The sequence below is a fragment of the Carassius gibelio genome, chromosome A16, assembly GCF_023724105.1.
Source record: "Carassius gibelio isolate Cgi1373 ecotype wild population from Czech Republic chromosome A16, carGib1.2-hapl.c, whole genome shotgun sequence".
Classification (NCBI taxonomy): Eukaryota; Metazoa; Chordata; class Actinopteri; order Cypriniformes; family Cyprinidae; genus Carassius; species Carassius gibelio.
This window is the reverse complement of record NC_068386.1, coordinates 25,653,647-25,681,028: the sequence shown is the minus strand read 5'-3', so window position 1 is coordinate 25,681,028 and position 27,382 is coordinate 25,653,647. Positions and strand designations below refer to the sequence as shown.

Below are 27,382 nucleotides of genomic sequence, written 5' to 3'. Positions count from 1 at the left end.
CGTTCACTTCCTGCAGTCTGTCACGTACACACAGGAGATCCATTACATAATATAGGGATTCAAATAATCAGAGATGACTCCGAATATCACATGCACTTTAAAATGTGAATTTACTGTATTTTCAGCATCATTGCTCCAGGCTTCAGTGTCACGTGATCCTCAGAAATCATTCTGAAAGAACAAACTCTTTTTGGAAAGAGATGGAGTATTATATTGATACAGTAGCTACGATTTTATTTGAAAGAAAAAGCTGTGGGAGTGAAAGTTTGTAAACACTTTATCATCTTTATTTAATACATCTGTATTTGTATACATCCCCTGTAGTGTATAATTGTTTATATTTTGTAGAATGTTTTTCATATTATACATGTAACCTGTTTTTGTTAATAATAATAAAAAAGCAGTGTGTAGGGAGCTGAGCACTGAGTAGTGTGTATGGAGCAGAGCACTGAGTAGTGTTTAGGGAGCTGAGCAGTGTGTAGGGAGCTGAGCAGAGAGCACTGTGTAGGGAGGCTGTGAATCTGGACGCAGGTCAAAGACACTCTCAGTGAATGGTGGAATGCCACTGGAGAGACGCTTCAGCGTGCAGTCACGTGATCTCCAAAGGCTACTCTGATTGGTTGATATTTTGCTATTCAGAAAATTATGAAAGCACGTTCATATGGGGACAAATCATACATGGCGTGAATGCTGCATAAGTAGCTACTTATGAAATATGATTGATAATTTTTACTTTCTTAATGTAAGTTCCTATCTTATTTTGAATTATTTATCTGTGCACGTTAATCAAATAATAATAAGAAAAAATATAGGTCTCTTATTAAATACAATATTTGCTCCGCCTCTCGTCATCAGTTTTCTCTTTTATTTTAACCCCTTCCGACCAACAGAGACCACATCCAGTCCCTCCCCACAACAGATGGCAGATAACTGCATACATAATGATAATAGCTGTCTGGGAAAATAATACATTAAATGATTTACAATATACATTTAGTAGCTACCTTATTACAAAATCACATAATCATATAAGTCAAACCAAATCAGTATTCAGTACTGGAAATATCTCAGGAAGATGAAATGGTGTTCATGAAAAAAAAATACATTAACATATTGACTAAAATTGTAAGAATAAATCCTTTTTAAATACTATAGGTCGCTTTATAATGCGACCTAGACCAGTGGTGCTGGCTGCGGGCGCAGAGTGGCGCATCTGAGCCGCGTGGAGACTCTAGTTTCCTCCTCTGACGCGCTTCTGCTGCTCACTGAAAGATCGCGGGCGACATCTTGGATCAGGGGAGGTTTTTAAACGGGAAAAAGTCAAAGAGGCAGGAAAGGAAAAAACAACTATAAAACGTTGGGAAACCCGTTCGTTTGGACCGACGGCGAAAATGACACTCGGTCTGAACTCATGACATCTGCTTTTAAGTACTTTTTCGAGACTCGGACGAAGTAAAACATAAACAGCCGCTGGAGCAGGAGGTTTTCCTCGTCAGCTGGGAAAGTTGTTTTGTATGTGTTAGCTCGCACAAGAACACCTTTACCTGTCGGACATGACATCCGCCAACTCAGGTATCGTATTGAAACCGAATGTTTTCCTCTTAGTCGTCTGGTTTGTGTTGATTTTGCACATTGTAAGCAGTTGTGCTAGTTAGCTCGAGCTGCTGCTAGCTCTACTGTTGTGATATAACGTTAGCCTGCTAACTCTGGAGTGAGATCTGGACAAACAGAGAGAGAGAGAGAGAGAGTCAGGGTTTGTTTTCATCACGATTGCTTCAGCTGTCACAGAAAACATACACATGTCATCTGACCCAGGTCTGAAGATCTGACCCACTTCTGTTCCATGTGTCTCTCTCTCTCGTCTCAGTGTAAATACTCTTTGTGGATGCCTTTGATTCTGACACGGGACTTATGCAGGTCCAAACCGAGCTGTCATGATGGGTAATATTATGATCGTGTGTTTCCTAGTCTGATGGCAGGGTATAAAGACAGAACTGCTAGTAACTGATCACATGTAATCACATTCGTTTTTAGCTGAATTATCACTCAGTATGTTATTTAATGTATTACTGCGTGTTTGGAAGGCTTTTGTCTTTCAAACACATTAAATGCAAAAATTCACGTTATTTCTTTATTATTATTATTTATGTTTTTACATTCTGAGCACCAATTTTTATTAGAAGTGTAATCTCTTAAAGACAATAAAGCAGTCATCTTTGGGAAATGTAAACGTCCGATTAAAGAAAACGTGATCTGATATATTTTTCTGCCGTCTCACCAAATGTGGAAGATGTCGAAATATAGAATCTGTTTAATGTAAAGTTTATTTTCTAGATTAAATTTAAGTTGACCAAATCCAAACAAGTTAATGGAACAAAATCTCAGTAAGTAACAGGGTTTGCATATAAATCCAAAAATGAACTAAGTCAAGTCAATTTTCCCAATACACATTGTTCCAAAACCGCTTTAAAGAAATTCATATTGTTAATGTGTATAGTGTCTTTTTGCCCATGTGTGTTTTATTTTGTACGTGTAGCTAATTACATGACATATAAACCTAATAAATCTACTTCAGTTTGGACCAAATGCTGGTTTATATTTATTGATTATATTTTATTAAAGATATGTGAGCTCAATAAATGCAATCAGCATTATAGTGTGAGCAAAATGTTCTGGATATATCACACATTTAAGGAATGTTTTTTATGTTTTTATGCAGGACACAACTAATTATATTTTTGGTTATTATTATTATGACAAATTGCAGAAAGGTTCAAAAGAAGAGTATTTATATGAAATGCAGTAACATTTTAAATGTTAATGATGACAATATTTGCTGGAGTGTTTGATGGAAGTTCAACAGAACAACATTTATTTGTTAAATCAGTAAATAATTAAATGCAGTGTATGTTATGCTGTCTGTTTGTTGAACGTAGGTTTTACGTTATATCAGCCTGCCATTTTTTTCGTCATAAAGGTTTTGGAGATGAATTCACAATGCACATAAACAATTTTACTGGTGATCATTTGATATCATTTAAACTAAGCATTGTGCTGCAAAACTACTGAATGCATCTCTCTCTCTCTCTCTCTCTTTCTCTCTCTCTATATATATACATGCCTGTATGACTATTGTGTGTAGTTGTTAGTCTGAGTGTGTGATTGGCTGTGTGTTTCAGATATGCCCGAGGTGCTGTCACTGGCCTCAGCCGCTGGATCTCTTTCTAACGTTGTCCCGAAGGCCAACAACAAACGCCAGGCCACGTAAGACAGATTTAAGAGTCCCAGTCATTATTAAATCGGTGCTGAGATGCTTCTGGTCTAAACACGGTTCTGTCTTCCTCATCACTTCACTGTATTCTGTGGAGCTCTGAAGGAAAGGGAAACCATGAAGTTTACAAGACACATCATGAAGTAATATTATCAGTGTGACCCCACTCGTCAGATGAGAACTAAACTTGATCTGAATAATTGAATTAGTTTCGTAAGTGATGCAGTTTGCACCATTGACATGGTTATTCCTGCTTGAAACCATCTGTGTTGGATGGATGAAGTGCTGTAATTTAATGACTTGACTGACACTTTCAAGCTCCACAAAGGACTTGGACAAAATAATTACTTAATGTACATAATGTAATAATAAGGTCCCAGAGGTTTGGATGATGACAGAATGCTCATTTTTGGGTGGACTGTCTCTAAACGCACACACCATGCGTGACTGCAGCGCTGAATGTGGTTTTGCCAACAGAGCAGGCAAATTCATAGGAATGAGACGTTGGTTTTAACAATAGTGCCCTTGTTTATTGAGTGTGTGTGGCTGGGTGGAGAACTGTGGGAATGTGTGAATGTCATCTCTGCTGTTGTGCAATAATTAATGATTGTGTGATTAATGTGATTTCCCCTGTTTCCAGCTCGGACTATGACGACGAGGAGGGAAGCAAACTGTTCAGGTGAGTCCTGATGTGTGACTGGAGGGTTTGATGTGTGACGGGCCGGCCGTCTCAAGACTGTGTTTTGTCTTCTCAGGTGTGATGATGATGGAGGGGGATCCAATGACAAGGAGAGGTTTGCCAGGTATTGACTGATGCAAGTCAGAGAGCGTGAAAACTATAGATCTGATCTTCTGATCTTCTGTTAGTTCTCAAGAATCAGAGTTGAGCGGTGCAGACTACATGTGCTGGCGTCAGTATGGGCTTCACAGTGAAGTCTCCGAACACACTTCACATCTGCCGAGCTGTCAGACATGATGCAGTTTCAGTATTAACAGCAAAGGGGTTTTTCTCTTTTTTTTTTTTTTTTTTTTTAACAAAATTGATTGCACAAAAAATGTAAATGCACATTTAAAAATGCTCAATCACTTTTATATTTCCAAGATGATGGATCCACTCCGTGAATTAAACATGAAATATGAGTTCATGTATATAAAAATAGCTTACAAAAGCATTGTTTTTTCATGCACTGATCAATTTAAGAGCCATCTGGGTTTTCTAACATGTCTTCTTTTCATGCATCAGACTTTTCTTTTTACAGTTTTATTCCCATCTGTATTCTGAAGAGTTTTTTAGTTTAGTTCATTTATATAATATCTCACTGGTAAAAATATGGTGGAAATATATATTTTAATGGCTGTTGACGATTCATGGAGAGATAAAAAGAGAAACCTGAAACCCGTAGCACTAGTACATCAACAGAATGAAGGTATTTTGAGCCTGGCTTCATCCGCTGTTCATGTAGTGTCTTGCTTTAAGTCCCTGATAGACTACAAGTGAAACTGAAGCTCATTTCCGTGGGCTGAAAAAGCTCTTTCCACCTTTTCACTGCCATTAATGAGTGACTCAGTCAAGGCCAGTGTCTTCTGAGCATGTCTTCTACCCCTCTCTTCTTTTCCAGGCTTCTCTTTCAGCTCTCATGAGATTCATACACATTTGTGTTTTGTCTCTGCGAGATGAGTGTCGTCTCATTTGACGAGCACACTGATGCAGTCTTTATTTGCGTATTCATCCATCTCTCTCTCTCTCTCTCCCTCCTCTCTCGTGGCTGTCTCTCGACCTCTTCTCTGTCCCCATGACTGCATGCTCTGCCCATCTCTCATGCCTCCTGACCGCAGGGAGAACCACAGCGAGATCGAGCGCAGGCGGAGGAACAAGATGACCGCTTACATCACGGAGCTGTCAGACATGGTGCCCACCTGCAGCGCTCTGGCACGCAAACCAGACAAGCTGACCATCCTGCGCATGGCAGTGTCACACATGAAGACGCTCCGAGGAAGCGGCGGTGATGCAGCACACAAACCCTCCTTCCTCACAGACCAGGTCAGATATCAGCTGCACTCATTACACAAACCTGTTCCTCGGGCACACAAACCAGGGGCCAGATTCATCAAACACTGTCAAGAATGAAAGTCTTCTTAACTGCCGTTTTCTTCTCATTTTCTTACTCAAAGTGATAGTTCACCCAGTTAACTCTGTGCATGCCCCCTCCATGAAACATGTTTTATTGGATTGTCTTTTTTTATGAAGTACACTCACTCAGGGTCTTGTTTCGTAAGGATCTACCAGAAAAGATTTTAGATACTTCCTGATTTTGAGTTGTTCACCGTCTGTAGATCTGCTTGTATGTCTCCGCTGTGTGCAGGAGCTGAAGCACCTGGTTCTGGAGGTGGCTGATGGGTTTCTGTTCGTGGTGTCGTGTGAAACCGGCCGTGTGCTTTATGTGTCAGACTCTGTCACACCGGTTCTGAACCAGGCTCAGTCGGATTGGCTCGGATCGTCTCTGTATGACCAGCTTCATCCAGACGACACCGAGAAACTCAGAGAGCAGCTCTCCACCAGCGAGAACAACAACGCCGGTCAGAAACCTCTCTATATCTGCCCTACTTTGCGCTGTTTAAAGGTGCAATAGGTGAACGCCTTCAGAAACATTTCTTGTTGTTCTGGTTGAAAGTCTTTTCACATCCTGATAGCAATCATTAAATTAAGTGGTCTATATATATAAATACCAATCCTGTGGAAGGTGTAGGACCAAGAAATGTTCGACCAATCAAAACGCTCAGGGGGCGTGGCTTTGGACTGCGATTGCAGGGAGGGAGGGACGTTCGCTTTCAGTGCTATCAGGCTAATGTTAGCATTTTACTGAGATCTCCTACTGCACCTTTAACTCGTCTTCCTCGTTTCTGACTGTAGGCCGGATGTTGGACATGAAGACAGGCACGGTGAAGAAAGAGGGTGGGCAGGCTTCTGTGAGGATGAGTATGGGCACACGCCGCTCCTTCATCTGCAGGATGAGGTGAGGATCAGGGAGAACAACAGGCCCTTTAGTTTAACTCTATAAACATCCAGCTCGAGCTTCACGTGTGTTTTTGCTCTGAGATCTTGAGAAGGGGTTAGGAATGTGCTGTTTGCATACACAAAAATAATGCTTTAAAGAAAAAGTATTAATCATATTCACAATGTGAGCTATTTTTACTGTTGTGAAATATCTCTGATGCATGGATTGTAATGTGTGTGTGTGTGTGTGTGTGTCCCCAGATGTGGAGTGTGTCCCGTAGAGCCGGTGTCCATGAACAGACTTCACTTCCTGAGAAGCAGAAACAGGTACGGCTGCGCTCTGTATGTATAGATCTCCGTCTGCACAGATGTAGATGAAGAGCGTCTCTCCTCCCGCAGGAATGGACTGGGTCCTCCTAAGGAGGGCGAGCCGCAGTATGTGGTCGTGCACTGCACAGGCTTCATCAAGTCCTGGCCTCCTGCAGGTATCAGAGGAAGTGTCTGTTGTTCCCCGAGAGCGGAGCTGAATCAGAACACCACTGACACTGGTACTGTCTCTCTATCCTCTCTCTCTTTCTCTCTCAGGAGTGACTCTTTCTGAAGAGGAGGCAGATAACAATCAGGGAAACCGCTTCTGTCTAGTCGCCATTGGAAGGCTTCAGGTACTTTTCCTAGGGCCCTTTGATTTCCTTGATGAGGAAAACTGTCATAAAAACTGAATTCACAGTTTTACGCGGAATGTCACAGAATTTGTCACATTTATATATATATATATATATATATATATGGCACATTATTACTTTTGAGGAGCCCCAGGATGCCAGGTTACAGATTTTGTGAGCCCTGTTGTGTCATGACCGATTTAGCTTTTTAATTACAAATAAACATTGATCAGTGTACTTACATAGAGCTCATTAAATGTGGTCAACGAAAGCTCAAATTTGAGGTTTGTTCTTGTGTTTATCAATATAAAGCGATTTCAGAAAGTATGGATTAAATCTCTGTCAATATGGATAATTTTTACAGTGTTTTATGAACTTTTTGAATCTGGAAAGTTTTGGTTGCTTGGTTGAATTTCGTTTGGCGGAACAGAAATATTTCAGCTTTAGTTTAAAATAAATAATAATTTGGATTTCAGAGGTGAACAGAAGTCCTACAGGTTTGGAACGACATGTTTAGAGTGAACTGTCTCTTTAAGATCCTCTGTTTGTCCTGCAGGTCACATGTTGCCCGAGCGACACAAACGTAAATAACATCAGCGTTCCAGTGGAATTTATTTCCCGCCACAACTGTCAGGGCCTCTACACTTTTGTGGATCACCGCTGTCAGGCGACGGTGGGCTTCCAGCCTCAGGTAGGCCTCAGAAACCTGAGTCAGGGTCATTTCTTAAGATCGCTCTGCATTTGTTGAGTATCACTGTTGAGCTCCACTGTCTTGGTGTCGGCCAAAATAGTTCTGGAGGGCCAGTATAATTGACCTAAATTGAGGTGTTGTTTAATTAGCATTTCTTTGATGGCTTGTTTTAACTGTGTCAGTGTCTATTTCGTGGCACATTGCGACAATATCAGTATTGATTTCTTAATTTGGATGAACCAAGATCTTTTAGTCAGCATTTATTTTCAGCTGGCTTGTTTACCCGTTTCTTCATTAAAGTATGTTTAAATAGATCTGTTGTGAAAACAAGTTTTTATTACAGCCACTGTTTAAATGTTTATATTTCATGATTTGTCATTAAAATACAATTTACATGTGTTATACAAAAGTCAGTTTTATTTGAATACTGGTAATTAAATTGTTATGTGTTCTCCATCTTTTGTGACACAGGAGCTACTGGGGAAGAACATTGTGGAGTTTGCTCATCCAGAAGACCAGGGCTTACTGAGAGACAGCCTTCAGCAGGTGTGTGTGTGTGTGTGTGTGTGTGTGCTTTTACATTACACCTCTAGCTCAAATATTCATGACTGTTACTATTGTAAACAAAAAGGTTTTATATAATTTTATGTAATGTGTATGGCAAACAAAAAGTACTTTTGTTGCCTTTATAAAAGGGCAGCAGTAGCAGTATACTAAGGGACACCAGTGTTAAATGTATTAATGATATTGATCATCACAATATGGTTGTTGCCAGGTAAATTAAAACATTAGCATAATAGGCTATATGGCCATTTGATCAGACTGTAACTCTGAACCTGTTCTTTTCATACCCAGGGCTGGGAAGGTGACTTTTAAAATGTATTTCACTACAGATTACAAAATACAAGCTTTAAAAAGTAATCAGCAATGTATTTAGTTAGATTACTCATTTTTAGTAACTTAATCTAAATACTTTAGAATACTTTTGAAATACTTAAGCTTTGTAACACAAAAGGAACATATTCATTTGATGTCTTGTTTTTATGCTTTCCGACATCTACCATAAGATTTGTCTTTTCTTTGCATTTTATTTTTAACATCAATTTTCCACAGAATTTCTATGAACAAAAAAAAAAACGTTACGTCATTTAAATCTTCCAATCAATATAAATTCAATTTGAATACAATGAATGGGAGTCAGTGCTGTTTTATGCGGTTTTATTCCAAACTTCAAAACTTATCCAGACACACCAAATGCATAATAAAAGTAGCCGAAACATCTGGCACAGTTGTCCAAGGTATACAATAGTTTTTTTTAATGAATGGACCAAACTTTAAGTGAAAAAGAGTCAAAATTGACAGGGCTCGTTTTCCACGGTCGCAATGTGATTATTAACGATGCTTTTGGGGAACACACCTCAGGGGTCGCAAAATTTCTAAATGCCTTCGTGCAGGCATTCTTCAGGTTTTGGTAGCCCAAAATGAATTTAACTAGGCTGAAATTAAAAATAAAGACATCGGCTGAACTTTACTGTGGAAAAATCAGCATGATCCGCAAAAACTAGTAACATATCTGAACGTAACGATCAATAAACTTTTAATGCTATAAAATTCACAATACAGATTACACCATTCAATTTTCTTACAATTGATATATTTATTTTTTACAAAATGAGATTTAAGACCAATTGTAAATTAAAATGTGTCCTTTTTATTATTAGACAAAAGACAAAATGCTGCATATTTCTTTGTGAAATTGTTAAATAATAAAACTAACTTTTAAATTTTAAAACAAATCCTAAACCAAATAAAAATCATACAACTAAAAGAAATCTCTTCATTTAAACAAAAAATGTGTCTGTGCTCTATTTTAAATAAGAGGAAACAATTTGAATTACTATCCAAAAAAGATGCTAAATACATGTTATTTGGATTGTATAATTAAAACATTTGAAGTAAAAACCGAATGGTCCGATTTTACCTTTGTGAATGGGACGCAGATGTCACTCTCTGACAGCAGGTGGCACTAATGGAGCAGCAGGTATTTAAAGGCTGCTGCCCCTTTAAGAACGAGTGCATGGATCCAATATAACAATGCACAGGAGATTTCTTTCTCCACTGTATACGTTCACTTAAGACATAACCGAGTATGTTTACGAGAATACTTGCAGAGACAATTATTTTGAAATAATTTTGTGTCTATGTGTTCATTCACAAACAAGGATACGCAAGTAGACGAGTCGGTTTTGTTTAAGCGCATTGTCTGAAATGCTGCTCGAATGCACGTAAATGGTTTAAAATGTTTGAATTGGCAAGACTTAGAAACAAGTGCAAACGATCAGCTACGATCCGTTTCACCCTTACAAACGAGTGAACAACGCGAATCACGTTAGGAATTTTACATCACTATTCAAGATAGCCGTCGGTCAGGGCGGTGATATATTTTGGAGCCCGACTGGAAAACACAACAGCCCCGGGATGTTGGGCTAGAGATTTTGCGAGTCCTGCAGCTCAGATCTATCCAGTTTATGAACCATTGGTTCCAACACTTGTTAAACAAAAGAAATGATCAGTTTAAAAGATTGACTCAAAAGAATCCTCTGTTCACGAATCGGATCATGACCTTGCATTACCGAGCCAAAGATGATCTATTATTGAACATTTCGAATTAATAAAGTCTTCGAGTTCATCTGTAAAGCACATAAAGCTATCGTTTGAGTTTATAAACTTTTATTTCATGTGTGGTTCATATGGATCTGTTAACTGAATGCAAAGTCTGTGTTCTAGGAGAATGTTTGTGTCACGATCAGCATGTATCGCTCACTAGGAGTCGCTACATGAACAGCTGCTGCACACAGTTTTTTTTTATTTCAACGGAAAATTAGTCGCATTATTGGTTGAAATACCCAAACTGTTGCCTTAAATATAAAATTAATATATGACATTAAAATAAAAGTAATCACTGGAAATCTAAAATACTTTTCAGATTTAATCGTAATCTGATTACACCCTCATTTAAAATGTAATTATAACAAAATACAGTTACTCACATTTTAAATACGTAACGCCGTTAAATGTATATCGTTACTCCCCAGCCCTGTTCATACCATACTGTAGCTTAAGTCCTCGATCCTTGTTAATGTATTAATGACCTCTGACCCCTATGCAGGTGGTGAAACTGCGAGGTCAGGTGCTCTCGGTGATGTTCCGGTTCCGATCTAAATCCCGCGAGTGGATCTGGATGAGAACCAGCTCGTTCACCTTCCAGAACCCCTTCTCTGAGGAGATCGAGTACATCATCTGCACCAACGCCAATGTCAAGTTAGTACTGAAATTCATCAAGTAAACACAACATACTGACCTCACAGCAAAAGTGATTTTTCAATATTTTGTCATCTAATGAGCCTAATCTAGGCCTCATGTTATACAGTGTTGTCTTATCCAGTATGACTTTATACAGTGTGTCATATGCTTTTATGATCGAAGGTTAATTCCTGTGGAGGTAATCTAATGTAATATAATTCAGTTTTGTTTGAAGGCGTGCGTGCGTTTGTGTGTGTGTGTGTATGTCTGGGTCTTATTTCAGCCCCAAGATATTAATAAAAAGAGGAAATTATGTAGAAAAGGCAAAGAATATATAAATAAAGAAATTGATTATTATTTTATGGCACAGTGAAATGTGACATTTTATGACAATTTAGCATGTCTTCCTCCTCCCCAGCTCTAATAATGAAGAACATATTTATTTCAGTTATGAAAACCGCTTCTGCTCACCAAGGCTGCACTTATTTGATCAAAAATACAGTACAAAACAAAAAAATTTTGAAATATTATTACAATTTAAAACCGCTGTTCTCTATGTGATTATCTGTTAAAATGTAATTTACAGGTGCTTCTCAATAAATTAGAATTTCGTGGAAAAGTTAATTTATTTCAGTGATTCAGCTCAAATTGTGAAACTCTTTTATTAAATTCAATGCACACAGACTGAAGTAGTGAGACTGAAGTCTTTGGTTCTTTTAATTGTGATGATTTTGGCTAACATTTAATAAAAAACACCAATTCACGATCTCAACAAATTAGAATACGTCAAAAGACCAATAAAAAAATCTTTTTAGTGATTTGGTGAATTAGAATCCTGCTGGAAAGGGAAATCAGCATCTTTAAAAAGCTGGTCAGTAGAAGGAAGCATGAAGTGCTCCAGGATTTTTTGGTAAACAGATGCAGATGACATTGCACCCAAATCATCACAGACTGTGGAAACTTAACACTGGACTTCAAGATACTTGGGCTATGAGCTTCTCCACCCTTCCTCCAAACTCTAGGACATTGGTTTCCAAATGAAATACAACACTTGCTTTCTTCTGAAAAGAGGATTTTGGACCACTGGGGAACAGTCCAGTTCTTCTTCTCCTTAGCCCAGGGAAGATGCGTCTGTGTGTGGTGGCTCTTGATGCCTTGACCCCAGCATCAGTCCATTCCTTGTGAAGTTCACTCAAATTCTTGAATTGATTTTACTTGACAATCCTCATAGGGCTGCGGTTCTCTCGGTTGGTTGTGCATCTTTTTCTTCCACACTTTTTCCTTCCAGTCAACGTTCTGTTAACATGCTTGGATACAGCACTCTGTGAACAGCGTTCTGTGAATGTTTGTGGCTTACCCTCCTTGTGAAGGGTGTCAATGATTGTCTTCAGGACAACTCTCAGATCAGTCTTCTCCATGATTGTAGTCTAGTGAACCAAACTGAGAGACTGTTTTGAAGGCTCAGGAAACCTTTGCAGGTGTTTGAGTTGATTAGCTGATTGGCATGTCACCATAATCTAACTTGTTGATATTAAGATGTGTACATTGAATTTATTTAATACACTAGTTTCACAACTTTAGGTAAATTACTGAAATTAACTTTTCCACGACATTCTAATTTATTGAGATGCACCTGTATTTCTGTGATGCTCCGCTGTATTTTCAGCATCATTCCTCCAGTCTACAGTGTCACATGATCTTCAGAAATCAGAATAATATGATGATTTACTGCTCAAGAAACATTTCTGATTATTATCAATGTTGAAAACAGTTGTGCTGGTGAATATTTTTGTGGAAATCGCATCATATGACCCCTTTAAGAGCCAGACGTATTTGAGCCGTGTGTGTCTGAAAGTGAGCGTGTTAATTCAGCCACACTCTGTTTAATCTGACTGCTTTCTCTCCACCAATCCCTCTGGTTTACATGACAGTAGAAGTGCGAATCAGGACTCCCTGTCCCCCCTCTCTTCCCCTTCACTGGGGCAGAGCAGTCCTCACTGCCCCTCCATCCCCAGCCCAGGCCAGGTCACAGCCAGGTGAGAGCAGACCAGTGGAGCACTGGCTCTCTCTCTCTCTCTCTCTCCGTCTCTCGCTCTCCGTCTCTAACTCTCTCAGTCTCTCTCTCTCTCTCCGTCTCTCGCTCTCTCGGTCTCTCTTTCCCTCTCCCTCTCTCTCTCTCTCTCTCGGGTGAGCCTCCTTCCGTCCCGTCTGCTGTCGGTCAGTCGGTGGTGGGTTAACCGCATGCTCTCTTCCCGTAGATAGCTGTGCTGTCCGTGGCAGGTGGAGAATGCTGTATGTTGTCGGTGGTGGGTCTGAGGGTCACGACTGTAGGACTGCTCTCACATCAGTGTGGTTTGCTCTTCTGCAGGCAGATGCAGCAGCAGGCCGAGTTAGACGGAGGCATGGGACGAGACGCAGCGTATGAGACCAACCAGGCCACTCTTCCTCAGGTATACCCAAAATGAGCCCTATTGAGATGTGCTGAGCTGCTGATCAAGTGAAGTGACTGAGCGTCTCCATCTGTGTTTGTCTCAGGGTCCAGTGCAGACTGTAGGTGTGAGCACTGCTGATCACAGTAAGACTACACACACACACACAGATATATATGGCCAGAAATATTATCAGTGTTTTTTTCATAGTATATTTCAATATTGCAGTTAATGGGGAAAGAATGTTTATTAGACATTTAGAATGAATGTAAACATAACTTATTTGTTTACAAGTAAACTACACAGAGTAGCCTAGCTTTTAATTTACTGCCCCTTGAATTATTTATTTTTCTTTTTTTTTAATTCTGTTTGCTACAAATGTTTTCAAACAAATCTGTCATAATGACATTGTAATCAAATGTAGATGTAATGAATTAACATTGCACTTTTATATTTTTTAAAGCATGGGTGAAAAATATCTTTTTAAATAACTCCTTAAAATAACAATAATAATCAATGCATGATATAAAGTAATGTATAAAATAATGCTTTATTACATTATATTGTATTTAGAAGTACATTTTGCTATGCAGTTGCATAATTTAAGTTTCAAGTTAAACAGACTTATTTTTGGCAGCTGGTTTGAGTTCAGTGTGTATTTGACACTAGCTTTTCTCACATGAATCTGCGAAGTGCATGCTTGAGTGTGTGTAGCAGATGAACCTGTGCTGCTCATTCATGCAGAATGTCCAGACAAGCACCTGATCGTTGGTTAAAGGTCAAAAATGACTCATAAGTGTATTTCTGATGCCCTGGATCTGTTAAGAAGGCGATCTCTGGTCCAGGCCTGATTCATACTCACAGTCTCTCTCTCAGACTCTAAGGCCGTGTGCTCCAGTGCCTCCGGTGGACAGCAGGGTTACCCACCAGCAGCGTCTTTCCCCAGCTCTGCCCGTCCCAGCGAGCCCTTCAGGTGCCACACACACACACACACACACACACACACTCCTCATCTCCGTCCTGTGGTCTGGCACTCACTGCTGTGGTCTGGTCTCAGGTCAGGAGGACTGGTCCAGCAGATGGTTCCTCACTCAGCTGGTCAGATGCTGGCACAGATGTCCCTTCAGAGCACACCGTCTGGAGTCTCCGCCAGCAACAACAGCCCCATGCAGCCCCAGACGGGTCCCACAGCGCCCCCTGGAGTCTGGCCTGCCACACGACCGCCCTTCAACACACAGGTACACATTCAAAGTGTTTACACCTTGATATATTGATATACATATCACTAAATGCAGATCCCCTCTTGTGATTTTGTATCACGATTACTACTGATCAGACCTTTTGTTAGAAATTATAAAACCATTAACATTTGTGTCCCTGGAGCACAAAACCAGTCTTAAGTCTCTGGGGTGTATTTGTAGCAATAGACAACAATACATTGGATGAGTCAAAATTATTGATTTTTCTTTTATGCCAAAAATCATTATGATATTAAGATCATGTTCCAAGAAGATATTTTGTGAATTTCCTACTGTTAATGTACCAAAGCGTAATAATTTTTAATGCATTGCTAAGAACTTAATTTGAACAACTTTAAAGATGATTTTCTCAATATTTAGATTGGTTTGCTCCCTCAGATTCCAGATTTTCAATTAGTTGTATCTCAGACAAATATTCTCCTCCTAATAAACCATACATCAATGGAAAGATTATTTATGCATGTATAAATCTCAATAATATTCATTAAACTAATTTATTTAAATAGGAATCTCTTGTTACAAATGTATTTACTTGCACTTTTGATCAATATAATGCATCACTGCTGAGTCAAAGGTATTTATCTTTTTTCTTAGCCTAGGTGGTATCACAGTTTCAGCTGATTTCAACATTGATAATAATCAGAAATGTTTCTTGAGCAGTAAATAATCTTATTATTCTGATTTCTGAATATCATGTGACACTGAAGACTGGAGGAATGATGCTGAAAATACAGCTGTGCATCACAGAAATAAATTACACTTTAACACAGATTCACACAGAAATCTCTCATTTTATTACATATAAAAACTTTAGTATTCCATAATTTTGTAGAATGTAACTGATTCTTTCACTGTGGTGTCCATATATATTTTGTTATAAGTGCTCTCTTGTCCAGCAGATGGCAGGTCAGGTTGGGAAGAGTCAGTCTCCTCAGTTCAACATGGGAGGTTTCAGCTCCGCCCCTACATCCTCCACTTCCTCTTCCTTCAGCCAGATGGGCGGGGCTTCTGCTTCAATGGCCAGCACATCAAATTACCAACAAATAAACAGCCACACCATCCCATCAACTAATAGATTCGGTAAATATTCTGCAGAATGTTTATATGATTAAACAGTTTGTCCTGTCGCAGCGCTCAGGTCTGCTCTTGCTCTTTGGCTCAGGTGACATGAATCAGATGGGAGCGCAGTTCAGCTCCAGGCCAGCAGAGGGAGTGTCAGGCTGGCAGCAGTGGCAGACTCAACCACACACACAGAGCACTGCAGACACACACCAGCAGCCTCCACACAACCAGCCAGAGCTGTTTCAGGTGAGAGGACACCACACAAACTAACAGCTCAGCCAGAAATGAACATCTCTTGAACCATTTCCTGCTCATTTTCAGTTACTTTAAAGAAATGTACATTTCGTCATCATGTGCATATGATACCTGAATAATTGTCAGAATGTGTGGTTTATTCCTATAACTTGCCTCTCTCTTTCTCTTCTTCAGGATGTGATCTCCATGTTGGATCAAAGCGGCAGTTTCAGCAACGATGGATTCACCGAGTTGCCCATGTTTCCTCCGTTCCCCGAGTAGTGATCCCGCTTCCTCTGTTCCTCCTTCACTTCCTGTTGCTCTCTCTCAAGCCATTTCTGATTCTCTTAACCAAATCAATGGCAGAACGGAGGCTTGGCCGGATCTGGAACCAGAGTGAGACTGATGCATTGTGGGAAGGGAAGTTAAAAGCCATAATGTGAGGATGCAGTGTAGCGCAGAGACAGACAGACAGACATCAGGCCGTGCTGAAATGTGTTTAAAATCACGCACAATTGCACACTTGGAGCACAAGCGGTCTCACACTGTCTGCCGTACACACACACACACACACACACACACACACTGGTCTGTGTGTGACTGATTGTGTACCAGTTGCACTGCCTCTTCTCAGAAGATGTGACAGAAGATGTGTGAGAACTGAATTCAGCTGAAAGATGCTGTGAGAGTCTGGAGTCAGCTGATCGTGTGATCCTGATCTGTAACACCGCAGCCGTGGCACACTTCCCTTCCCTTGTTTTGAAGAGCGTCTGTTCACAGTTGAAGACTCGGCTCTGTTTCCATACGACGTGGAGTTTGAATTGAATTGGTTTAACAGGATGTCGAATTCAAAAGACGGCAAGATCAATTCAAAATTTACTGAATTGGAGTTTTGCATTTTAAATCAACATCGATTTCTTGATGTCTTCCAGTGTTTCAAATGTAATTCATACTTCAAATGTTTTTAAAAATGACTTTTTTCAATTTTTTAATGTTACTAACACTTTATTTTACAGTGTCCTTGTTGCACATCACACATACTTACTGTAGTAAACTATTCTTAATAACATGCAGTTAACCCTAAACAGACCCTATATGAGTACAGGCTGTGTTATAACACCGTAAGAAGGACTGCTTAAAATAAAGTGTACCCTTGCTTGTTTAAACTATTCTTCATCCTGTTTGCTACCTCTGTTCAAACTGAGACGCACAGATGCTGATGCAGTAAAACTCCTCCGATGTTCGTCTTCCATCGATTCTGCAGCTTTATCTGAGTTTAGACAGATGCATCTCGTTTAGCGTGTGCTGATGATGGTTTCACTCAGGCATGTTTCTGTGAAACGGATTCGAATCAAGCAATAAAGAGCAGGATCTGTGTCCGTCAAAGCCATTTTTGTTGCTATCCTAATTCTCATTATCATGATGTCTTGTTTTAATATATAAAAGAAGAAACGTACTCTGCTTCATCTCTTCATGTTATTCTGATTTAGTCTTGTACAGAGAATATTCCTGAACCTCTATTGGTGGGTTTGATTTATTGTTCATTTTCTTTAAATCAAAAGCTTTTGATGAATTGTTTGATGATTGATTTTGAATGTGGGGGGGGGGTCTGTCTTTTTTCAGTACTTCTGTGCATTAAATCGAGTGCTCGTGTCACTTTTTTTCGGATGTGAAAGGGTCCGTGCTCTGGTGTTTTTTTTTAGTTGTTTCTCTATATTTTCACAATGTTTTGAACTGCAGTTTGTGTATAACGTATATAAAAATAAATAAACATATATATGTATATGAAATATTGAAGAGAAATGTTTGAGTTTTTTTTGTATTAAATTGCTATTGTCAAAAAACAATCTTTGTTGGGACTTTTATTTGAATGGTGGACACTTATAAATCCTGAAAAATAAAATGTATCACGGCTTTCACAAAAATATTGAGCAGCACAACTGTGTTCAACACTGATAATATTTAGAAATGTTTCTTGAGCAGTAAATCATCATATTATTCTGATTTCTGAAGATCATGTGACACTGAAGACTGGAGGAATGATGCTGAAAATACAGCGCAGCATCACAGAAATACATTAGACTTTAACACAGATTCACACAGAAAACAATTTTTTTGGTGGTCTATATATATTTGATGGAATATATTTAAAAATGATTTGATTCACTTCAAATAAAAATACAATAATTACTGTAAACAGGTCACAGTCTTAAAAATAAAGCTTCTCTCTTGGCATTGATGGCTCCACGAAGGAACCGGTCCATTCCAGTCTTCAAAGTGGCAAAATGTTCTTTAGATTACTGAAATGAAACAGTTTAAAGAACTGTTCACAGAAAGGTTCTTTGCGGAACCAAAAGTGGTTCTTCAATCCCTTCTGGAATCTATCCTCTTTCAGTTCCCATCTGACCCCATCAGTCTGTGTCCTGATCCTCCGCTCAGCCGTCACTGGTAACACATGAAGAGGCCTCCAGTGCTTCTAGAGGGACGTTTGAACCCATATAAGGCCTGATCGTTACCAAACTCCTGTTTAACTATTCATTGGGACACAGGTGCCAAGTGTTGGTGTGTGTGTCTCTCAGGCCAAAGGAAGACATGCTAATATCCCAGATAAGAGAACGTGTATCGCTGACCAACGGCTTTAAGCTGAACCAGCAACGGGATCAAGCTCTTCCTTTCAAACCTCTTTGTTTTCCATCGGTTGAGAATTAAAATGATCATACAACTGCATGCAATTAAGTCTCAAACAAGTGGAGTACAGACCTTGATTTGTGTGCTGGAGTGAGAGAGATCATCTGATACAGATCTGTTTTACACCGACAGAAGCACAGGACAGCTGGGAGTTCATGGGAAGAAGAATCTGGCTCTTATATTAGATGATTGCTGCTTGTGACTCACTAATCGTTCTTCAGTAATCATGGACCAGCCTCTTCCTCTGCCTCGACTGGAAGTTGATGTGGATTTGGGCTTCGCTCTCTTCTTCGTAGCTGTGCTGTGTTTGTTTCTGCTGGTAACAATGGTTCGTTGTGCTCAGATGGTTCTGGATCCGTACAGCTCTATCTCTGTGTCCATGTATCAGGAGGAACAAGAGCAAGAGGAGGGGTGAAGGTTCAAACCAGCGCACCACTGGAGAACCACTGGACTGGGGAACCATTGGACTGGAGAACCACCGGACTGGAGAACCACTGGACTGGAGAACCATTGGGCTGGAGAACCACTGGGCTGGAGAACCACTGGACTGGGAAACCACTGGACTGAGGAACCACTGGGCTGGAGAACCACTGGACTGAGGAACCACTGGACTGGAGAACCACCGGACTGGAGAACCACCGGACTGAGGAACCACCGGACTGAGGAACCACCGGACTGAGGAACCACTGTACTGGAGAACCACTGGACTGGATAACCACTGGACTGGAGAACCACTGGACTTGGGAACCACTGGACTGAGGAACCACTGGGCTGGAGGTACTCCGAGAACACAAGCGGAAACACATCTACACTTTCTTTAACCCTGACTGTGTGGAGACTCTTGGATTCAGTGCAGCTCCTCTGGGATCTGAGGGTCATTATGAGATCTCATTAGCAGCAGGAATCAAGCACCAAAACTGCGTATCTGATGCAGCTGGGTGAGAGCGTCCTTCAGAGGAGAGTGACAGAGACTCTCCGAATATTCTGGATTCTAGTTTAGGTTCAGTGAGTCTTAACTGTATTAACAGTAATGCTGTGAAACTCAAAGCCACGTGCTTGGATCCTGTCGCACTTTTCCAGCTGATCACATGACTGATCAAAATCTGGTGAGCTCTATGCACCAGAACAATATTTATATTCTGAATATCTGAAATTCTTTGAATAAGTAACTTAATTCTTTTTTAACTTCTACATTACATGTATGTGTTTAGCAAACAATTCAAAGCAACTTACAAAAGAGATGTTAATTAGTTAATGTTCAAAAAAAATTAATAAATCAAAATCAAAATAAATATTTAATCAAGATCAAAATAGAGTCAAAAAAAATATGGTCAGTAGTTGACTGGGCACATTGTTAGTTGTTAGTTCCTGGACACTGTTTAGTATGTCTTCAAGCCATTTGACATGGAAAGTGTGCTCGTAAACCATGTTTACATTGTAGAAATCATGTCATCAAAAACATCTGTGTCCTCATAAACCATGTATTTAACCAGAACACACACACACACACACACACACACAGTAAAAACAACAGTATCATGTGATCTAATAATTGGCCCTAGGGTAACTAGTGGACGATTGCACCATTGTAACTCATAATGTCAATGGCCTTATCTGGCCACCCACTTAACATCAAGATTTGAATATATATTTGAATTGAAATTATTAAAAATAATGCAGAGCCCAACTATGTACCCCCCACAGCTGTCACTTCCTGTACTCTATGCCAAAATGGTCAATGTAGATAAAATACTGTCAAAGTCAAGATGTCACTTAAAACTATTTTTTCTATATATCTGCCACAGAAAAAAAAATAACACTAAGCTGGTTACATGATCATTATTTAGCATAGATTACAGAACTTTTACAGCCATAAAGATCTTAATTTAAAGAGAATTAAAGCTGAACTCAATTTAAAAATGTATATTTAAAGTATTTAGATTTTAGTAATACGTTCATTATGTTGATAATTTTGACCGTTAATGAAAAAAAAATACTTTTATGAATCTTGAAAATCGAGACCCATCCAAACTCACTACTATCGTCGAAACCGGAAGACTTTTAGTTTGAAAAATAAAACGCATTCTTGAGGACACGCTAGACTTTTATTCTAAAAAACGTTTAATGGCTGAAGCAGCCGTGTGCACACATGATACCACACCGGTGTCGCTAGCTTTATCTTGAAGATTTTAACGAATATAACATCAGTAATTGATTTAACTGTCATTTAAAAGTATTTTCTCAGTTTCAACGCGGCTTTGCTGAAGGTAAAGTGTGTTTTTTTAAGCGCGGCTGGATCTAAAGTCTGTGCTCACAACTGAAGGTCATGATTAAAGTGCTTCATGAACACGTTATAATGGATCTAACGTTAGCTGTGCTATCTGATCGCTGTTCTCTGAAGGTGACTGCAGCATGAGTGTGTTTGGAGGGGTGCTGGGGCGCGCGGTGACCGCCTGTCAATCATCGGCTCTGCTGTGCGCCAGACTCTTCAGCACAGGTGACGCGCAGATCCTTGTCTCGCGCCGCTCTCAGTCATGTGTGCAGTGTGTGAGTGACTTTTGTCTGCTCTATGTGTCACACAGGCTCGTGCGCCAGAATACGAATGCACGCGATCCCCAAACTAAGAGAGGTGGATCGATGGACGGAGAAGAGAAGCATGTTTGGAGTATATGACAACATCGGTATCCTGGGTGAGCACATAGAGAATTTAAATGCATCAAGATAATTTAATTACCCATTAATTCAATGCTATTTATTAAATACTTTCATCTGTGCGTTTCTATAGAAAATGTTTTCCCCTCAATTTCTATATATCATTGTATCATCATCATTATTGGTGTCTCATCTGACTGTGTCTGACTGACTGACTGTTTGACTGTGTTTACTGACTGTGTGTTTGTCTGACTGTTTGACTGTCTGACTGTGTCTGACTGACTGACACTGACTGTGTCTGGCTGTGTCTGACTGTGTTTGACTGACTGTGTCTGTCCGACTGACTGTCTGACTGTGTTTCACTGACACTGACTGTGTCCGACTGACTGTGTCCGACTGTGTTTGACTGGCTGTGTTTGACTGTGTTTCACTGACACTGACTGTGTCCGACTGACTATGTATGTCTGACTGCGTTTGACTGTGTTTGACTGACTGTGTACAACTGACTGTGTCCAACTGACTGTGTCCAACTGACTGTGTTTCACTGACACTGACTGTGTCTGACTGACTGTGTATGTCTGACTGTGTTTTACTGTGTCCGACTGTGTTTGACTGACTGTGTCCAACTGACTGTGTCCGACTGTGTTTGACTGACTGTGTCCGACTGACTGTGTATGTCTGACTGTGTTTTACTGTGTCCGACTGTGTTTGACTGACTGTGTCCGACTGACTGTGTCCGACTGTGTTTGACTGTGTCGGACTGTGTTTGACTGACTGTGTCCGACTGACTGTGTATGTCTGACTGTGTTTTACTGTGTCCGACTGTGTTTGACTGACTGTGTCCGACTGTGTTTGACTGACTGTGTCCGACTGTGTTTGACTGACTGTGTCCGACTGACTATGTCTGACTGTGTTTTACTGTGTCCGACTGTGTTTGACTGACTGTGTCCGACTGACTGTGTCCGACTGTGTTTGACTGACTGTGTCCGACTGTGTTTGACTTACTGTGTCCGACTGTGTTTGACTGACTGTGTCCGACTGTGTTTGACTGACTGTGTCCGACTGACTGTGTCCGACTGTGTTTGACCGACTGTGTCCGACTGTGTTTGACTGACTGTGTCCAACTGCGTTTGACTTACTGTGTCCGACTGTGTTTGACTGACTGTGTCCGACTGTGTTGACTGACTGTGTCCGACTGTGTTTGACTGACTGTGTCCAACTGACTGTGTATGTCTGACTGTGTTTTACTGTGTCCGACTGTGTTTGACTGACTGTGTCTGACTGTGTTTGACTGACTGTGTCTGAATGTGTCCGACTGACTGTGTCCGACTGTGTTTGACTGTGTCCGACTGACTGTGTTTGACTCTGACTGCAGGAGATTTCAAAGCTCATCCGAAAGAGCTGATCGGAGGGCCGGTGTGGCTCCGAGGCTTCAGAGGAAACGAGCTCCAGCGGCTCATCAGGAAGAAGCGGATGGTCGGAGAGCGGATGATGGCCGATGACAAGCACATCCTGGACAAGAGGATCAGCTTCCTGTACCGCCGCTTCAACAGATACGGCAAACACAGATAGACAGCGTCCTTCATCTGTACGGATGGGGAGGTCACGTGGTGGCAAGAGTTCTGTTCATTTATCTGTAAAAGCATCTCTATGTCTTCTTCATTACAAAAGATCAGGCTCAAATGCTGGAGGTACATTAAAAACATTAAAAAAAGTCATAATTTCTCAACAGAAACGTAGTTGTCTTTGATGCATGCTGGGGTTCGAGGGGGTCCAGGTCTGGATCAGTGGGGGGGTGAGCTGGGGCTGAATCCTGTGAACTGACCCTCCGTCACCAGCGGATGCTCCGCCTCCATCTGACCAACCGAAACAACACACACCAGCCTCACTGTCACTGCTGCTTACTTCTGGATACTGCTGCATTTGTGCACTGATGATTCCTCGAATCACGAAGAGAGGTGTGATGCTTTCAAATAGAGTAACTGGAGATGTGAGGGATTCAGCAGTGCACACTTCAATGTGCATCAAGAAAACAAACAGATCATAATGTTCTCTATGGAAGGAGCTTTCTAAAATGAGGTTTCATCTCAGTGGGAAATAATATTAAATAGGTAATATCAATCTCTGACACATCACTGTTTGGGGTCTGTAAGATTATTATTATTTTTCTGCAGAGACCTTAAAATGATCAAAAGTGATAGTAAAGACATTTATAATGCAAAAAAATAAAAATCTATTTTAAATTAGCGCTGTTCTTATGAGCCTTCTATTCATCTGTGAATCCTGAAAAATAAAATGCATCACAGTTGTGCTGCACAATATTTTTGTGGAAACTGTGTTCAACATTGATAATAATCAGAAATGTTTCTCTAGCAGTAAATCATCATATTTTCATGATTTCTGAGATGTGATCATGTGACACTGAAGACTGGAGAAATGATGCTGAAAATACAGCTGTGCATCACAGAAATACATTACACTTTAACAGAGATTCACACAGAAAACAGCTGTTTTAAACTGTAATAATATTTCGCCATTTGTACTATGTGAGATCAAATAAATGCAGCGGAGACTTCTTTAACAAGTGATGTTGCAGACCCCAAACATCTGCCCTCAGTGTAGGAGCAGGGACATGTTCTGTGGGTTTCTGTTCTTTAAAACAGTTACCTGTGCAACTCTCTCTCTGTCCTTTGGGAGCCGGTGTCTCTTTTTCTTTGATCCAGCCGCTGACTGACGAGGAAGCGTTGGAGAAGAGCTGTCTTCTTCAGCACCAGCAGCTGGATCTAAACCTGCCTTCCCCTCATCCTGCATGAACACATGAAGTCACAGCCCTGATACAGACTCTAGAGTTAGAACAGTTTGATTACTAGCAAACTAACACTCGGGTCTGAACCAGTTGTGAACAGCTTTGCGTTAAACAGGTTTCTCACCTCCAGTGTGAAGGTGAGCTGCGCCGTCCTGTAATCATCTCCATACGAGTCCAGAGTCTTCATCAGAAACCTGACACACACACCCAGCCATTAAAGATCTTACTGTGTTACCAGACTAATGCACCAAATGACAGGTTCACTTTTGGGATAGATAATCAAAAAATAAATCAAGAGATTAAAGAAATAGTTAAGCCAAAAATGAAAATTTACTTAAATGTCCCCAGCCTCAGTTCAACCAAACTCTTGTAGATGAGTTTGTTTCTTCATCAGGTTTGTAGAAATGTAGCATTGCATCAGTGTCTCATCAATGGATGCTCTGCAGTGAATGGGTGCCATCAGAATGAGAGTCCAAACAGCTGATAAAAACATCACAATAATCCACAGCACTCTCCAGTCCATCAACGTTTGCTGAAGTTAAAAGAAATAAATCGATCAAGACATTTAACTAAAACATGAATCCATAATCTATAATAACATTTCCTCCAGTGAAAAAGTGTTCTGGTCTGAATCAAGAGAGAAATCTGCACATATCTAGCACTGTTTAAACAGCTCTAAACTAATATGTGTCTGGATTTTGATGGACTCATATTTTCTCCAAAACCACAAAAAAAAAAAAAAAGGTCTTAATGGAATTGTTTTTTTACAAACACTTCTTTTGTCTCAAGACATTAACTGATGGACTGGAGTGCTGTGGATTATTGTGATGTGTTTATCAGCTGTTTGGACTCTCATTCTGACGGCACCCATTCACTGCAGAGCATCCATTGATGAGACACTGATGCAATGCTACATTTCTACAAACCTGATGAAGAGACAAACTCATCCTGATCTCAGATGACCTGCGGGTGAACACATTTCTAGCAATTTTTCATTTTGGGGTGAACTATTCTTTAAGTCATCAGTAGCAGTCATAGTTATGAGTCTTACTCCGTTTATGCTTTTATTAATATGTTGTATGTGCACGCACCTCCTCTCTTTCCTCAGTCGGCGTGTCAGTCTCTGCACCTGGTGAAGGCGTCCCACAATCTTCTCATTTACCTGAGAACACATTCATGTGACAATCGGTCAAGAAACTTTCACAAATGTCCATCACCTTCATGTTGTGTTAAAACAGTGGCTATTTATTCCCCGGGGAACACAACGGGTGTCTCATTTGAGATTTTTCCACTTTAGATTCACAAACTGAGTTAAAGAACTGGATGAAAGTGACAGTGAGTTCATTTTTGGGTGGAACCATTCCTCTGTAAATCTGTTCACCTGCTCAATCTCCTTGCACCTCCTGCTGAGAGCCTGACACTTCTTTTTGTCCATCTCCCTCGTCTCATCGTCCTGGTCCTGTGCGGGGCCCGGCGGGGCCCCATCGTCCCCCAGGAGCTCAGTGCCGCTGGGGCCCAGCTCCACACCCCCCGGCTCCAGCTCTGCTTCCAGGATGTGTCCCCCGAACAGAGGAGGAAGAGCCAGCCCCGAGAAGTCCTCCATCATCTGGAGCACACACACACACACACAACTCACATCCTAGTAAAGTTCATACAACAGCATATCAGATCACAGATAAAGATGTTAAATCATATTACTGGTAACTAAACTAAGCATGCCTTCTATCAACTCACATATCAATATGCTAAAATTATTTGATGATTTGAGCTCTGTACTCACCTCTAGTTAGTAATACTGTAAGAGCCACACATGGTTCAGTTCGTTTATTATAAATCCGACAGGAATGTTTTTCCACTCCTCTTCAGTTCCGTCTACGCATAATTGAATCGATGCATCTAAAAAAGCGAGTATTTGTCTATTTCATGTAATAAAAAATAAAATAAAAAATCTACTTCTCGAAACAACGAGACGCGTTTTGAATACGTCATTGACTGTTCAGCCAATCCAGAGCGAATGCGTCACCCATATCATTGAACTACAATTCCCATGATGCCTGAGGCAGGACTACAGAAGCAAACATGGCGGCCAGTAAGTATTTGTTTTGTGTGTTCGCTGCTTGAAATATGTCGTGTTCTGTTTTAGATCGACTCAATCGTATTTGCAATAACAGATTAAACAGGGAGCTTACGAGGGCTATCATAATAAATTCGTTTACTGTAAATAACGAATATATATATGTTTAAATACGAGATTGACCTTGGTCTTATACCAGCTATCATTTGCTTAGCTCTGCATCAAACACACATGAACACATGATTTACATCAATATCGATATTATTCGATATGAGAACGTATTAAGAATGCTAACAGAATGTACTGTGTGTCATTTCGGTCGTGGCAGTAATTCAGCACTTCTGTGGTATATTATCGTGTTTACCGCGGTATTTCCGTGGGATAGCGTCACTGTGACGTCACAGGCAGGTTATGAGCGCTGTAATCAGACTTGTGTTTTTCTGTAGTTGGCAGGTTTTTGAAGAACGCTTGGAATAAAGAGCCTGTGATCACAGTTTCCTGCGGAATCGGGCTTCTGGGTGATTGAGATATTTAATGCTCATCTTCTCATTATGATCTTCATCTCTGCTTTATGAATAATAAGATATATATATGTGTTGTGTTTCAGCTTGTGTTCTGCCGGTTTTGAGCCCTTTAACAAAGTACACAGGAATGATGAACCAAGCCATGCCATACAATTATCCAGGTATATTAACCTCACGTGGTGTGTACATGCTTGGGACTCCAGGGTTATTTGATTAGGGGAACTTTGCAAATATGTGAATATATATTTAGCTACAATAATTATTGGTGTTCTTCTGTATCATTTTCATTTTAAGTTTTAGTAATTTTGGTTTTACAATTGTTAGTAGTTTTTGTTATGGATATAATTTTAGTTTCCGATTTAGTTTTTGTTAACTATAATAACCCTGATTTATATAATTATTCTGTTTATTTGGAGGTGATTCTCAGGTGTTTATATTGAAAAGCTTGAGCGCAGTGCATTTAGGCTCAGGATGCATCTGTAATTAGCTGGTTAAAGTGTTTTAGTGTGCTCTTCTGAATCCCGTTGATCTCTTCAGTCCCAGTTCGAGATGATGGAAACATGCCGGACGTTCCCGCGCATCCCTGTGACCCGCAGGGGAAAAACCTGGATTGGCTGAAAAACCTGTGAAAGTCCTTCAGAGTCCTGTACAGTCACTCACCTCTACTTCTGTCTCAATAAAACATCTTTATTTAACCATCTGCCTACTGTTTTTACTGTAGATTATTTCTTC

At 40.3% G+C, this 27,382-nt stretch overlaps 4 protein-coding genes across 9 annotated transcripts; 3 read left to right on the top strand and 1 right to left on the bottom strand.

Moving 5' to 3' along the window:
- The first annotated feature begins 1,244 nt into the window (after window positions 1-1,244).
- Window positions 1,245-17,753, top strand: arnt (aryl hydrocarbon receptor nuclear translocator). 5 transcript variants are annotated; one of them, XM_052618997.1, is made up of 21 exons: window positions 1,245-1,572; window positions 3,180-3,264; window positions 3,912-3,950; window positions 4,027-4,074; window positions 5,108-5,312; window positions 5,635-5,848; window positions 6,183-6,285; window positions 6,528-6,593; window positions 6,666-6,751; window positions 6,852-6,928; window positions 7,485-7,619; window positions 8,091-8,165; window positions 10,789-10,940; window positions 12,857-12,958; window positions 13,291-13,372; window positions 13,458-13,497; window positions 14,228-14,324; window positions 14,409-14,589; window positions 15,507-15,690; window positions 15,773-15,918; window positions 16,102-17,753. In XM_052618997.1, exons 1-21 carry the CDS (start codon window positions 1,554-1,556, stop codon window positions 16,186-16,188), a joined length of 2,223 nt encoding a protein of 740 aa, XP_052474957.1. In that variant the 5' UTR covers window positions 1,245-1,553; the 3' UTR covers window positions 16,189-17,753. The 5 variants fall into 5 exon arrangements, with proteins under 5 accessions (XP_052474957.1, XP_052474956.1, XP_052474958.1 ...); XM_052618996.1 differs by having other exon boundaries at window positions 12,854-12,958; XM_052618998.1 differs by lacking the exon at window positions 12,857-12,958 and having other exon boundaries at window positions 1,247-1,572.
- Window positions 17,754-20,699: 2,946 nt separating this feature from the next.
- Window positions 20,700-22,981, top strand: mrpl51 (mitochondrial ribosomal protein L51). The gene is made up of 4 exons (XM_052619007.1): window positions 20,700-20,861; window positions 20,996-21,091; window positions 21,177-21,284; window positions 22,622-22,981. Exons 2-4 carry the CDS (start codon window positions 21,007-21,009, stop codon window positions 22,816-22,818), a joined length of 390 nt encoding a protein of 129 aa, XP_052474967.1. The 5' UTR covers window positions 20,700-20,861; window positions 20,996-21,006; the 3' UTR covers window positions 22,819-22,981.
- tfpt (TCF3 (E2A) fusion partner) lies at window positions 22,957-26,028 on the bottom strand. 2 transcript variants are annotated; one of them, XM_052619006.1, is made up of 6 exons: window positions 25,833-26,028; window positions 25,434-25,691; window positions 25,144-25,214; window positions 24,177-24,246; window positions 23,914-24,051; window positions 22,957-23,102 (listed from the first exon to the last, which is right to left on the bottom strand). In XM_052619006.1, exons 2-6 carry the CDS (start codon window positions 25,656-25,658, stop codon window positions 23,031-23,033), a joined length of 576 nt encoding a protein of 191 aa, XP_052474966.1. In that variant the 5' UTR covers window positions 25,659-25,691; window positions 25,833-26,028; the 3' UTR covers window positions 22,957-23,030. The 2 variants fall into 2 exon arrangements, with proteins under 2 accessions (XP_052474966.1, XP_052474965.1); XM_052619005.1 differs by having other exon boundaries at window positions 25,434-25,658; window positions 25,833-26,026.
- Window positions 26,029-26,072: 44 nt separating this feature from the next.
- On the top strand, window positions 26,073-27,345 carry ndufa3 (NADH:ubiquinone oxidoreductase subunit A3). Its single transcript, XM_052619008.1, has 4 exons — window positions 26,073-26,141; window positions 26,573-26,644; window positions 26,734-26,811; window positions 27,188-27,345. The coding sequence occupies exons 1-4, from the start codon at window positions 26,132-26,134 to the stop codon at window positions 27,277-27,279; spliced, it is 252 nt and encodes an 83-aa protein (XP_052474968.1). The 5' UTR covers window positions 26,073-26,131; the 3' UTR covers window positions 27,280-27,345.
- The last annotated feature ends 37 nt before the right edge of the window (window positions 27,346-27,382 follow it).